This window comes from Monodon monoceros, unplaced genomic scaffold (assembly GCF_005190385.1).
Source record: "Monodon monoceros isolate NGI ecotype Baffin Bay Population unplaced genomic scaffold, NGI_Narwhal_1 Super_Scaffold_2, whole genome shotgun sequence".
In the NCBI taxonomy this organism is placed as follows: domain Eukaryota; kingdom Metazoa; phylum Chordata; class Mammalia; order Artiodactyla; family Monodontidae; genus Monodon; species Monodon monoceros.
The window spans coordinates 89291454-89303982 of NW_021703776.1; the positions used below are offsets into that span (position 1 = coordinate 89291454).

Sequence of the window (12529 nt, forward strand, 5' to 3'; positions counted from 1 at the left end):
GATGCTAGTGAACTAACTTATTATTTTGAAAATGTATATATAAAAGAACCATTTATCCTGCTTCTCTGAAACAAACTGTGTAACTAAGTAACAAAACAGTAGGAATAGAAAAAAATTTCTCTTTAGAGACATATTCCAGTTAATAAATGAAGGATAGAAGTAGAATATCACAATTTTGCAACCACTGATGATTCCTGGATGCAGACATTGATCGTCAAAGACTGTTAACCAGAGAGAGAGAGAGAGAGAGAGAGAGAATGAGACATTACATATTCTCTCTTGGAAGAATAAAACACTACTTACAAAAGAGATCTGGGAAAAAACGTGTCTGATGAATCTATATCCAAATATCAACTTAGCGGAAACAGGGAAGAGAGAAGAACATGTCATTGAGACTTTGGGGATGTTATCAGCACAGTACAGGACAAATAGCCTGGTTTCTTTAATAAATAAATGAAGGGAAAAGAGAGAGAGAGAGAGAGAGAGAGAGAGAGAGAGAGAGAGAGAGAGATGGGTGGGAACCTACAGAGACTTAAGTGTCATACCAGCCAATCACAGTGAATGCATTTTATTTGAATCCTGATGAAAACAAACAGAGCATAAGAAAACAAATGACATCTGCAAGACAACTAAAAATTTGAATACTGAGTATTTAGTGATATTCAGAAGCTATTATTTTAATTTTTGAGATAACATTTTGTGATTGTATCCATAAAAGAAAATCTTACCTTTTAAAAAACACAGTCAGAAAATTTCATGGGTAAAATGATGTAATATCTGGGATTTACTTCAAAATAATATGAGAGGAGATCATAGCTGGTGACAGAAATAAAATTGTCCGTGAACTGATAATTACAGAGGCTAAGGGATGGTGCATTAGGGTCCAATATACTGCCTGTTTTTACACTGAACTTTTCCCATAACAAGTATTTATTCTTAAAACACACTTTAGGTGGAAGCACGTGCTCGGCTTCCCGATGCACCCCTTTCCCCTTTGCGAGTAGAGCCTGGGTACAGAATGCCACCAACCTTGCCTGATTTCATCAAACAAGCCTTCTGACAGGTCTCTCATCCTCTAGCTTTCTCCTGGCTTCAGTCCATCTTCTCCAGGATGACCCAGCTGTGTGGCTGACAGGGTCTTGGTGCTCCAGCCAGGTGTCAGGCCTGAGCCTCTGAGGTGGGAGAGCCGAGTTCAGGACACTGGTCCACCAGAGACCTCCCAGCCCCTTGTAATATCAGTTGGCAAGAGCTCTCCCAGAGATCTCGGTCTCAACGCTAAGACACAGCTCCACTCAATGACCAGCAAGCTCCAGTGCTAGACACCCCATGCCAAACAACTAGCAAGACAGGAACACAACCACACCCATTAGCAGAGAGATTGCCTAAAATCACAATAAGTTCACAGACACTGAAAAACACACCACCGGATGCAGTCCTGCCCACCAGAAAGACGAGATCCAGCCTCATCCATCAGAACACAAGCACCAGTCCCCTCCACCAGGGAGCCTACACAACCCATTGAACCAACCTTACCCACTGGGGGCAGACACCAGAAACAACAGCAACTACAAACCTGCAGTCTGCGAAAAGGAGACCACAAACACAGTAAGTTAAGCAAAATGAGAAGACACAGAAATACACAGCAGATGAAGGAGCAAGGTAAAAACCCACCAGACTAAAAAAATGAAGAGAAAATAGTCAGTCTACCTGAAAAAGAATTCCGAGTAATGACAGTAAAGATGATCCAAAATCTTGGAAATAGAATGGAGAAGATACAAGAAACATTTAACAAGGACCTAGAAGAACTATAGAGCAAACAAACAATGATGATCAACACAATAAATGAAATTAAAAATTCCCTAGAAGGAATCAATAGCAGAATAACTGAGACAGAAGAAAGCATAAGTGACGTGGAAGATAAAATAGTGGAAATAACTAACACAGAGCAGAATAAAGAAAAAAGAATGCAAAGAATTGAGGACAGTCTCAGAAACCTGTGGGACAACATTAAATGCACAAACATTCCAATTATAGGGGTCCCAGAAGAAGAAAAAAATAAAGGGATTGCGAAAATATTTTAAGAGATTATAGTTGAAAACTTCCCTAATATGGGAAAGGAAATAGTCAATCATGTCCAGGAAGCACAGAGAGTCCCATACAGGATAATTCAAAGGAGAAACATGCCAAGACATATATTAATCAAACTATCAAAAATTAAATACAAAGAAAAAATATTAAAAGCAGCAAGGGAAAACCAACAAATAACACAAGGGAATCCCCATAAGGTTAACAGCTGCTCTTCCAGGAGAAACTGCAAGCCAGAAGGGTGTGGCAGGACATATTGAAAGTGATGAAAGGGTTAAAGCTACAATCAAGATTACTGTACCCAGCAAGGATCTCATTCGGCTTTGATGGAGAAATGAAAATCTTTACAGACAAGCACAAGCTAAGAGAATTCATCACCACCAAACCAGCTTTTCAACAAATGCTAAAGGAACTTCTCTAGGCAGGAAACACAAGAGAAGGAAAAGACCTAAAAAAACAAACAAACCCAAAACAATTAAGAAAATGGTAATAGGAACATACGTATTGATAATGACCTTAAATGTAAATGGATTAAATGCTCCAACCAAAAGACACAGACTGGCTGAATGGATACAAAAACAAGACCTGTATATATGCTGCCTACAAGAGACCCACTTCAGACCTAGGAATATGTACAGACTGAAAGTGAGGGGATGGAAAAAGATATTCCATGCAAATTGAAATCAAATAAAGCTGGAGTAGCCAATATCATATCAGACAGAATAGACTTTAAAATAAAGACTATTAGAAGAGACAAAGAAGGACACCACATAATGATCAAGGGATCGATCCAAAAAAAGGTATAACAATTGTAAATATTTATGCACCCAACACAGGAGCACCTTAATACATAAGGCAAATGCTAACAGCCATAAAGGGGGAAATGGACAGTAGTACAATAATAGTAGGGGACTTTAACACCCCACTTTCACCAATGGACAAATTATCCAAAAAGAAAATAAATAAGGAAACACAAGCTATAAATGACACATTAAACAAGATGGATGTAATTGATATTTAGAGGACATTCCATCCAAAATCAACAGAATACACTTTCTTCTCAAGTGCTCATGGAACATTCTCCAGGACAGATCATATTTTGGGTCACAAATCAAGCCTTGGTAAATTTAAGAAAATTGAAATCATATCAAGTATCTTTTCTGGCCACAACACTATAAGACTAGATATCAATTACAGGAAAAAAATCTGTAAAAAATACAAACACATGGAGGCTAAACAATACACTACTAAATAACCAAGAGATAACTGAAGAAATCAAAGAGGAAACCAAAAAATACCTAGAAACAAATGGCAGTGAAAACACGATGACCCAAAACCTACGGGATGCAGCAAAAGCAGTTTTAAGAGGGAAGTTTATAGCAATAGAATCCTACCTCAAGAAAAAAGAAAAATCTCAAATAAACAACCCAACCTTAAACCTAAAGCAATTAGAGAAAGAACAAAAAAACCCAAAGTTAGCAGAAGGAAAGAAAACATAAAGATCAGATATGAAATAAGTGAAAAAGAAATGAAGGAAATGATAGCAAAGGTCAATAAAACTAAAAGCTGGTTCTTTGAGAAGATAAACAAAAGTGATAAACCATTAGCCAGACTCATCAAGAAAAAAAGGGAAAAGACTCAATAGCATTAGAAATGAAAAAGGAGAAGTAACAACTGACTGCTGAAATACAAAGAATCATGAGACATTACTACACACAACTATATGCCAATAAAATGGACAACCTAGAAGAAATGGACAAATTCTAAGAAAAGCACAACCTTTCGAGACTGAACCAGGAAGAAACAGAAAATATAAACAGACCAATCACAAGCACTGAAATTGAAACTGTGATTAAAATTCTTCCAACAAATAAAAGCCCAGGACCAGATGGCTTCACAGGCGAATTCTATCAAACATTTAGAGAAGAGCTAACACCTATCTTTCTCAAACTCTTCCAAAATACAGCAGGGGGAGGAACACTCCCGAACTCTTTCTACAAGGCCACCATCACCCTGATACCAAAACCAGACAAAGATGTCACAAAAAAAGAAAACTACAGGCCAATATCATGGATGAACACAGATGCAAAAATCCTCAACAAAATATTAGCAAACAGAATCCAACAGCACGTTAAAAGGATCATACACCATGATCAAGTGGGGTTTATTCCAGGAATGCAAGGATTCTTCAATGTACACAAATCAATCAGTGTGATACACCATATTAACAAATCGAAGAATAAAAACCATATGATAATCTCAACAGATGCAGAAAAGGCTTTTGACAAAATTCAACACCCATTTATGATAAAAATCCTCCAGAAAGTAGGCATAGAGGGAACTTACCTCAACATTAAAAATGCCATATATGACAAACCCACAGCTAACATCACTCTCAATGGTGAAAAACTGAAACCATTTCCACTAAGATCAGGAACAAGACAAGGTTGTCCACTCTCACCACTACTATTCAATATAGTTCTGGAAGTTTTAGCCACAGCAATCAGAGAAGAAATAAAAGGAATCCAATTCAGAAAAGAAGTAAAACTGTCACTGTTTGCAGATGACATGATACTATACATAGAGAATCCTAAAGATGCTACCAGAAAACGACTAGAGCTAATCAATGAATCTGGTAAAGTAGCAGATACGAAAGTAATGCATAGAAATCTCTTGCATTTCTATACACTAATGATGAAAAATCAGAAAGAGAAATTAAGGAAACACTCCCATTTACAACTGCAACAAAAAGAATAAAATACCTAGGAATAAACCTACCTAAGGAGACGAAAGACCTGTATGCAGAAAACTGTAAGACAGTGATGAAAGAAATTAAAGATGATACAAATAGATGGAGAGATATACCATGTTCTTGGATTGGAAGAATCAACATTGTGAAAATGACTCTACTACCCAAAGCAATTTACAGATTCAGTGCAATCTCTATCAAACTACCAATGGCATTTTTCACAGAACTACAACAAAAAATTTCACAATTTGTATGGAAACAAAAAATACCCCAAATAGCCAGAGCAATCTTGAGAAAGAAAAATGGAATCAGGCTCCTGGACTTCAGACTATACTACAAAGCTACAGTAATCAAGACAGTATGGTACTGGCACAAAAACAGAAATACAGATCAATGGAACAGGATAGAAAGCCCAGAGATAAACCCACGCACATATGGTCACCTTATCTTTGATAAAGGAGGCAATAATATACCATGGTGAAAGGACAGCCTCTTCAATAACTGGTGCTGGGAAAACTGGACAGCTACATGTAAAAGAATGAAATTAGAACACTCCCTAACACCACACACAAGAATAAACTCAAAATGGATTAAAGGCCTAAATGTAAGGCCAGACACTATCAAACTCTTAGAGGAAAACATAGGCAGAACACTCTATGACATAAATCACAGCAAGATCCTTTTTGACCCACCTGCTAGAGAAAGGGAAATAAAAACAAAAATAAACAAATGGGACCTAATGAAACTTCAAAGCTTTTGCACCACAAAGGAAACCATAAACAAGATGAAAAGACAACCCTCAGAATGGGAGAAAATATTTGCAGACGGAGCAACTGACAAAGGATTAATCTCCGAAATATACAAGCAGTTTATGCAGCTCAATATCAAAAAAACAAACAACCCAATCCAAAAATAGGCAGATGATCTAAACAGACATTTCTGCAAAGAAGATATACAGATTGCCAACAGACACATGAAAAGATGCTCAGCATCACTAATCATTAGAGAAATGCAAATCAAAACTACAATGAGGTATCACCTCACACCAGTCCGAATGGCCATCATCAAAAAATCTACAAACAATAAATGATGGAGAGAGTGCGGAGATAAGGTAACCCTCTTGCACTGTTGGTGGGGATGTAAATTGATACAGCCACTATGGAGAACAATATGGAGGTTCCTTAAAAAACTAAAAGTCGAACTACCATACGACCCAGCAATCCCACTACTGGGCATATACCCTGAGAAAACCATAATTCAAAAAGAGTCATGTACCACAATGTTCACTGCAGCACTATTTACAATAGCCAGGACATGGAATCAATCTAAGTGTCCATTGACAGATGAATGGATAAAGAAGATGTGGCACATATATACAATGAAATATTAGTCATAAAAAATGAAATTGAGTTATTTGTAGTGAGACGGATGGACCTAGAGTCAGTCATATGAGTGAAGTCAGTCAGAAAGAGAAAAACAAATACCATATGCTAACACATATATATGGACTGTAAAAAAAATATACGGTTCTGATGAACCTAGGGGCAGGACAGTAATAAAAACGCAGATGTAGAGAATGGACTTGAGGACACGGGGAGGGGGACGGGTAAGCTGGTACGAAGTGAGAGAGTGGCATGGACATATATACACTACCAAATGTAAAACAGACAGCTAGTGGGAAGCAGCCGCATAGCACAGGGAGATCAGCTCGGTGCTTTGTGACCACCTAGAGTGGTGGGATAGGAAGATGCAAGAGGGAGGGGATATGGGGATATATGTATATGTATAGCTGATTCACTTTTTGATACAGCAGAAACTAACACACCATTGTAAAGCAATTATACTCCAATAAAGACGTTATAAATTTTTTTAAATAAAAAAAAACACACCTAATTCCTCAAAGTCAAAACTCCTAGATAAATTCTATAATGCACTTTGTGATGTCACCCGTGTCTTCCTCTCCAGCGTCACCTACATCACTCTCACTTCACCTACCTTTATGCTACATAAGACTAACTGTAGTCTCCACAGAGGACTATGGTCTCTAATACTACCAAGTGTATGTAAATTTCCCTTTTTCCAGAATGCCAAGTCCATTCTTCTTCTCCTGGCAAAATTCATTCATCCTGTCACATGTACTCGTTGACAGTTACAGGTATCAGGCTTGCTGCTGTGTACCAGAGATACACTGGAGTGATGGATACTGACCATCTGCCACCCCCACCCAGCACTCCACCCCTTCCCTGCGCTCCTTTTTGTCCTGTGAAACTGACCCATTTAGACTGTATTAATGGCTCCCTTGTCCTCCGGCTTCCGTTAGACTTCTCCAGGCGGAGACAACGGCAGAAGATCTGGAGGGCAAGAATGGTATTGATGTCCCTGACCCTCTCCCTGCCAGGCTGGCACAGGATGGCTGCTTTCACTTAGCAAATACTACTCCTAACAGGTGGTCTTTCCCAAATAGTTCTCTTTCTGGTACAACTGACTGCTTCCCTGCCTTCGCACCTTTACCTCAGGAATACAACACCATCCATTGTTGCTTCTCATAAACCTAGTGCACTATTTGTAAAGAGTCCCTCCATTAAATTCTCCTCTAATTACCCAGTTTCACTCTGCCATATCCTTCTTGTTCAGACTTTAATTATATAATTGTAAGCAGAAACAACCCAAACCAAAAAAAGACTGTAAAGAGAACCTGACACACATACAGACTGAGAAGTTATAGAAGATGAAGGGGTAAAGACCATTTGAGAGAGAGGCAGCATATGCAGTGTCCCTGTGGTACAAAAGAAGCAAGGGATGTCCAAAGCGATATTTGACTTGACAGGCAACGAGCTAGAAAACAAAGAGGGCAGTGGGAAAGGAATGGAGAATCGGAGAGAAACTCAATTTTGTGATAAAGATTTAGATTTTGATCTTGAGAGCAATGGGAAAGTGTCTTAATATTCTCCCTGCCCTCCCAAGCCTAGGTAAGGGATCATCTTCTCTTAGACATTCCCTGACAGCCTTCTACCACACAGCCAGGACTAGGAAGCTCTCACACCCGGTAAACATTCAATACACGGTCACTGGATTAATGAATAAATGAATGAGTAAAACACATGTGGCCAGGTTTGTCTTGGGAACCTCCAAGAATTCTCCCTGGCACATACCCTACCTGGACTTATTCCTATTTTCTCTCGGCTGAGTCTTTACCTATAGTTAGCGTAAAGACCTTTGGAGAGAAAGAGCTATATATGAGCTACAACTCTGAAAATTAGATCAATCCTAGAGCAATCTTTTACACCTAATGGCCATTTCATTGTAGACATGGCACATGTAACAAGCAACATCACCATCTCAGGTGATGGACGTTCTTGCCATAATCACAATAGGGTATTCTGTTAAATCTCACTAATTCCCGGTGATGGAGGAAAAGTCATTTGGAATTCACAAGATGAGTGAAAAAGAGTTGTTTTGGGTTGCTCAGGACAAGAAATACAACCTTCTTGCTTTGAGGTGTAAAGTATGGCACAAACCAAGTGCTAGCCAAGTGCAAGTAGAAGCTTTATTTTAATTTGCTTTACAAACTGATAGCGTGGCCCGATTTACACCGGATAAAATGATAAGCAAACTTTTTAATTGGTTTCCTCATCATTCAATAATAAGTTGAAACACATGGCTAAAACCTGCTTGAAACTGACCTTATACCATACGTTTACTTTTTTAATGCCAGCAAACAAAAGTAAAATGCAAGGTGATCTCGATACTGTGCAACTGAATATTCATTAACGTCACAACAATGATGTTTTTCTATATTCGGGTATTTTGTGATAAGGGAGACGCCCATCTTATGCTTAAGCAGGCAAGATGGAGATGAATGCAAATGACCACTTTCCTTATTATCTAAGCACTCAAGTACTCAGCAAACCAAAAAAAGTATCAAATGGCAAGGTTTCTGCATCAATGCTAGGATATGTCTGTGGCATAATGCTTTTTAATTAGCATGAAAACTTTCCACTTCATTCTGGCAGAAAATTCATCATCATAATTAACACATAATATTCATTTATCTTTGAAGGTGAAACAAAAAATATGCATCAATTTTTTTAGTGACGTGAAGAATTACTTTTTGCTTTTGTCTTCCCCTGGCAACTCGACGTTGCATAAAGTTTGTGAGTTGACAAGCCAGGAAAGAACATTATACCAAAAGGTCCTACAAAATGAATAGTAAAGTCTAACTCTGACTAAAGCACATTACACTTCAATAACATAGATGCATTGCCCACCAGAGAGGCCATGGTGAATCCAATGACTTCAATATAACCATCGTCATGACGCTGAGGTTCAAAGTCATGGTGATCTCCTGGGTTCCCCCAAGGCATTGTGCCAGCACAGTATCTGCAAGAGAAGAGTAAAAACAGAACTAAATTTGCTCCAGTCTTCCCATGGTTATCACTGGGGATTAATTTATAGCTCGATCCGATGTTTATTTCACACATCTTTCTACTCTTGGTTCACACCTCCCAATAAAAAAGGAAATGAATTTATCACCTCCAAGTATCAATTTATGAAAATGGGGCAAAATTTTACAACAAAAGCATCCCGTGGAGCCCAACTTTCTCCTAATTATCTATCAACATGTCTCACTCTGTAATTCACAAATGCTTACTGTCTATCACATACCGTGAGTTATCAATAGGTGGTTTCAGAACTTGGTCTTGGAGGGAGACATATACATGCCAATAGGAAAGGGAAATGGAACTGAGGTGGGTAAGCATCAATAATATACACAGAAAGAAGGCAGTAAGTACCCCAGGACGAAGGAAAGGTAACTGAAGCGGACAGAAGGAGTGAAAAACAGATGAGACAAAGACGTGAGATTAGAAAGGGAAGGGGAAATCAAGGAAGTTGAAAAGTGGAGGAAGCAAAGTCCGGGGGGGGGGGAGGAGCAAGAAGAAAAAGAGAAGAGCATTGTTATTGCTAATAAACAATGTTTCCTGAGAATCTACTAGGCCTTCTACTTCGACAACTAAAATGAAAATACTTCTGGAACAGGATGTAAGGGGCTACACTGAGCACTGCCAAAAGTAATCAGGAGACATATTTTCCTAGCCACAGATTTACTCACAATTCTCATTTCAACTAAATTCAGTCTAAACAGAACTTGCTCATGGATTTTTGTGTCTGAGTTGTCCGGTTTGCAAATAACAAAGGGTCATAGATCCAACCCCTTTCAAAACCTTGGCTTGGGAGCCTAGAATCTAATTTGATGTCACTGAGATACATGCTTATTTTGAGACTGGTTAATCTTAAATATCCCTTTCTCCTGAGGTATATAATAGCACCAAAGAGAGTTGACATCCTGGCTAGAAAATGCTCCTCTAATTGATCCCATTGTTTCAAAGTGATCATCTGGCAATTATTCTGAAAGAATTCCATGCTGAAATCAGGCTGGATGGTTGCCTAATAGCTTTTGGGAAACTGAGAACAGGGATTTGTTCAAGTCTCTCATTCCTGGGTGAGGGGTGAGGGGATGGAAGGCGTCAGTAATTGAGAATTACATTAAAATGTTCCAATCCAGAGGCCTGCCTGGGCTTCTTAAGGGTGGGTAAGTGTACACCATGCATGCCGTATCACATAAACACAAAAGTACCACAGAGAACACTAAACAAACCAAGTAGGAGAACAAAATTATCAGACTCGAAAACCCTTAATAAGCCATCAAAATAACTGTTTTTCATCGTTTGCACCTGGAAATTTTCTATAATGGAAGCAGAAAACCTTAAGTCAAATGGAGTTCACATCAAACCAAGGAAACAATATGAACAGAGCTTACCTGGGTATATTTAAAAATACTATACACTGGAACTTCAGTTCCTGAATCTTTGGGGTGAGATCTGTTCCATCACACTGCAACAATCAAAGCAAAAAAGCAAGGATTCTGAAGTAGGCTCAAGTCTAAAAGACAACTAGGGTGACAACAGCATGTACCATGGTCATCCCCTTGTCCCTGTCTCTGCTGAAGTGGATGCCCATTACTATGATTGAAAATTTATTCTGATTATAACTTTCCCAGACCCAGGGTTCTGGGCTTGGATTTGTTTTGATTTAATGTAAAAACAAAGCTGCCATTTGACCAAAATGATTTTTCTCTGGTCTCACAATCAAAGGAACGATCATCATTCTTAACCTTGGATTATTATTGGATAGCATAAATTGGCTGGTAGTATCAACATTAGAAACTTTATGAACGTTTAAAAGAATAAAAAGGATGAATCCTCAAGTTGAGGCAGTAGCAACCTCTACCAAACTCATCTGATTCAAACAATAGTCGTGAATGTGGCCATTTATTTTATTTGCTTTCTGAGATAATTTTTATTTTGAAAATATTCGACATAATATTTTGAACGCTGTTTAAAAGGAATATACCCTGCATGCTTTTTTAAAAGTATCTGTTATAAATTAGTATTAGCAATCACTAATTAGTGATTTGCTCTTATCAATTTTCTCTCTTACAGACTGTGACTGGTCTTCTGAGATAAACTGCTTTATTGAACCTGGCCGTGACCCTGGGTTTCAAGAGCCCCAGGGTGGCTTGGCCTCAATACCTCTGTGTGTGGCTTCCCTCACCAGTTAGTACTTTCCTCAAGAGCATGATCTGACTAATCAAAGAAAGGGGTTTCATTTCCCTTTCTCATTTCCCACTGGTGACAAATGCCAAAAGAGGCACAGTCTAGTCATGACCGTAGGCCTCTCAATGTCAAAGGTATAAAGCCTGCTTTTATATTTGCTCTCCTCACACCCTCATCACAGAATTTCCCCCACTGTCTTCTCTGCTGAAGAGAGGGTAAAGCATTCCTAAGCTCCCTGCTAATTTCTAAGGATGGCTTCAGAGGGAGTTTCAATCCAGGTAAAATGACTCTGCTAGTGGTCAAGGTTGTCTCATTCTCCTCCCAGCTGATCTTAACACAGCCTAATTTTTTTTTCATGAGCATTCTCAAAAATTGTTCCTGGGGAATCTTACAATCCTAAATAAACAAAGTATTTTCAAACTTTTTTTAGATAGGAATCAAATTCTGGACATTGACTGAAGGTGTTTTTACAACACTCTCAGATACTTAAATAAACATGAGGTCTCCCAATTTAAGGACTTGAAATGAGTCGATAGATGGCTCTACCAGTGAAGAAAAAATGTAGACATCTTAAATGATGAAAATTGAGTGTTGAAAGCCACTGAACTTTTTAAAAATAGCATGTGATACATTAAACGCATGCAAAGCAGTATTGTTGCATTACAGAAAAAAAGTTATACTTAATATTATTGTACTGAGAACAGAATTCATTTTCTAAAAAAATTTTCTACTTTCTCCTCCTGAAAAACTCATCAGCGATTCTGGAAACTCAACGAATTCTGTGAGGATGGGCACCTTACAATGTACTGAGTTTTACAAAATTTTCTTATATATTATTGCATTTAAACTTTATAACTCTCTAGAGCGGCAGTTTTCAACTTTTTCCCTACTTCAAACACACAAAGGAAAATATGTGCACACAAAATATCTTCCTGTGTCCAAGCTCACACGTTGATACATCAAAACAAGGAGAAGAACACACATGAAGTAGAACAAAATAATGCTGTATGTAGGTTTTCATTACTGTCCTCTGGGTGTGTGTGTGTGTGTGTGTGTGTGTGTGTGTGTGTGTGTGTGTGTG

General features: G+C 38.4%; 1 protein-coding gene across 1 annotated transcript in view; it reads right to left on the reverse strand.

Moving 5' to 3' along the window:
- The window catches only part of DGKI (diacylglycerol kinase iota), a 445841-nt gene that overhangs the window by 161902 nt on the left and 271410 nt on the right, over positions 1–12529 (reverse strand). The window contains exons 19-20 of the mRNA XM_029234512.1: positions 10653–10726; positions 9103–9214 (exon numbers count right to left, since the gene is read on the reverse strand). Of these exons, the coding sequence (XP_029090345.1) occupies positions 9103–9214; positions 10653–10726 (186 nt within the window). The remainder of the gene's footprint in view (positions 1–9102; positions 9215–10652; positions 10727–12529) is intronic.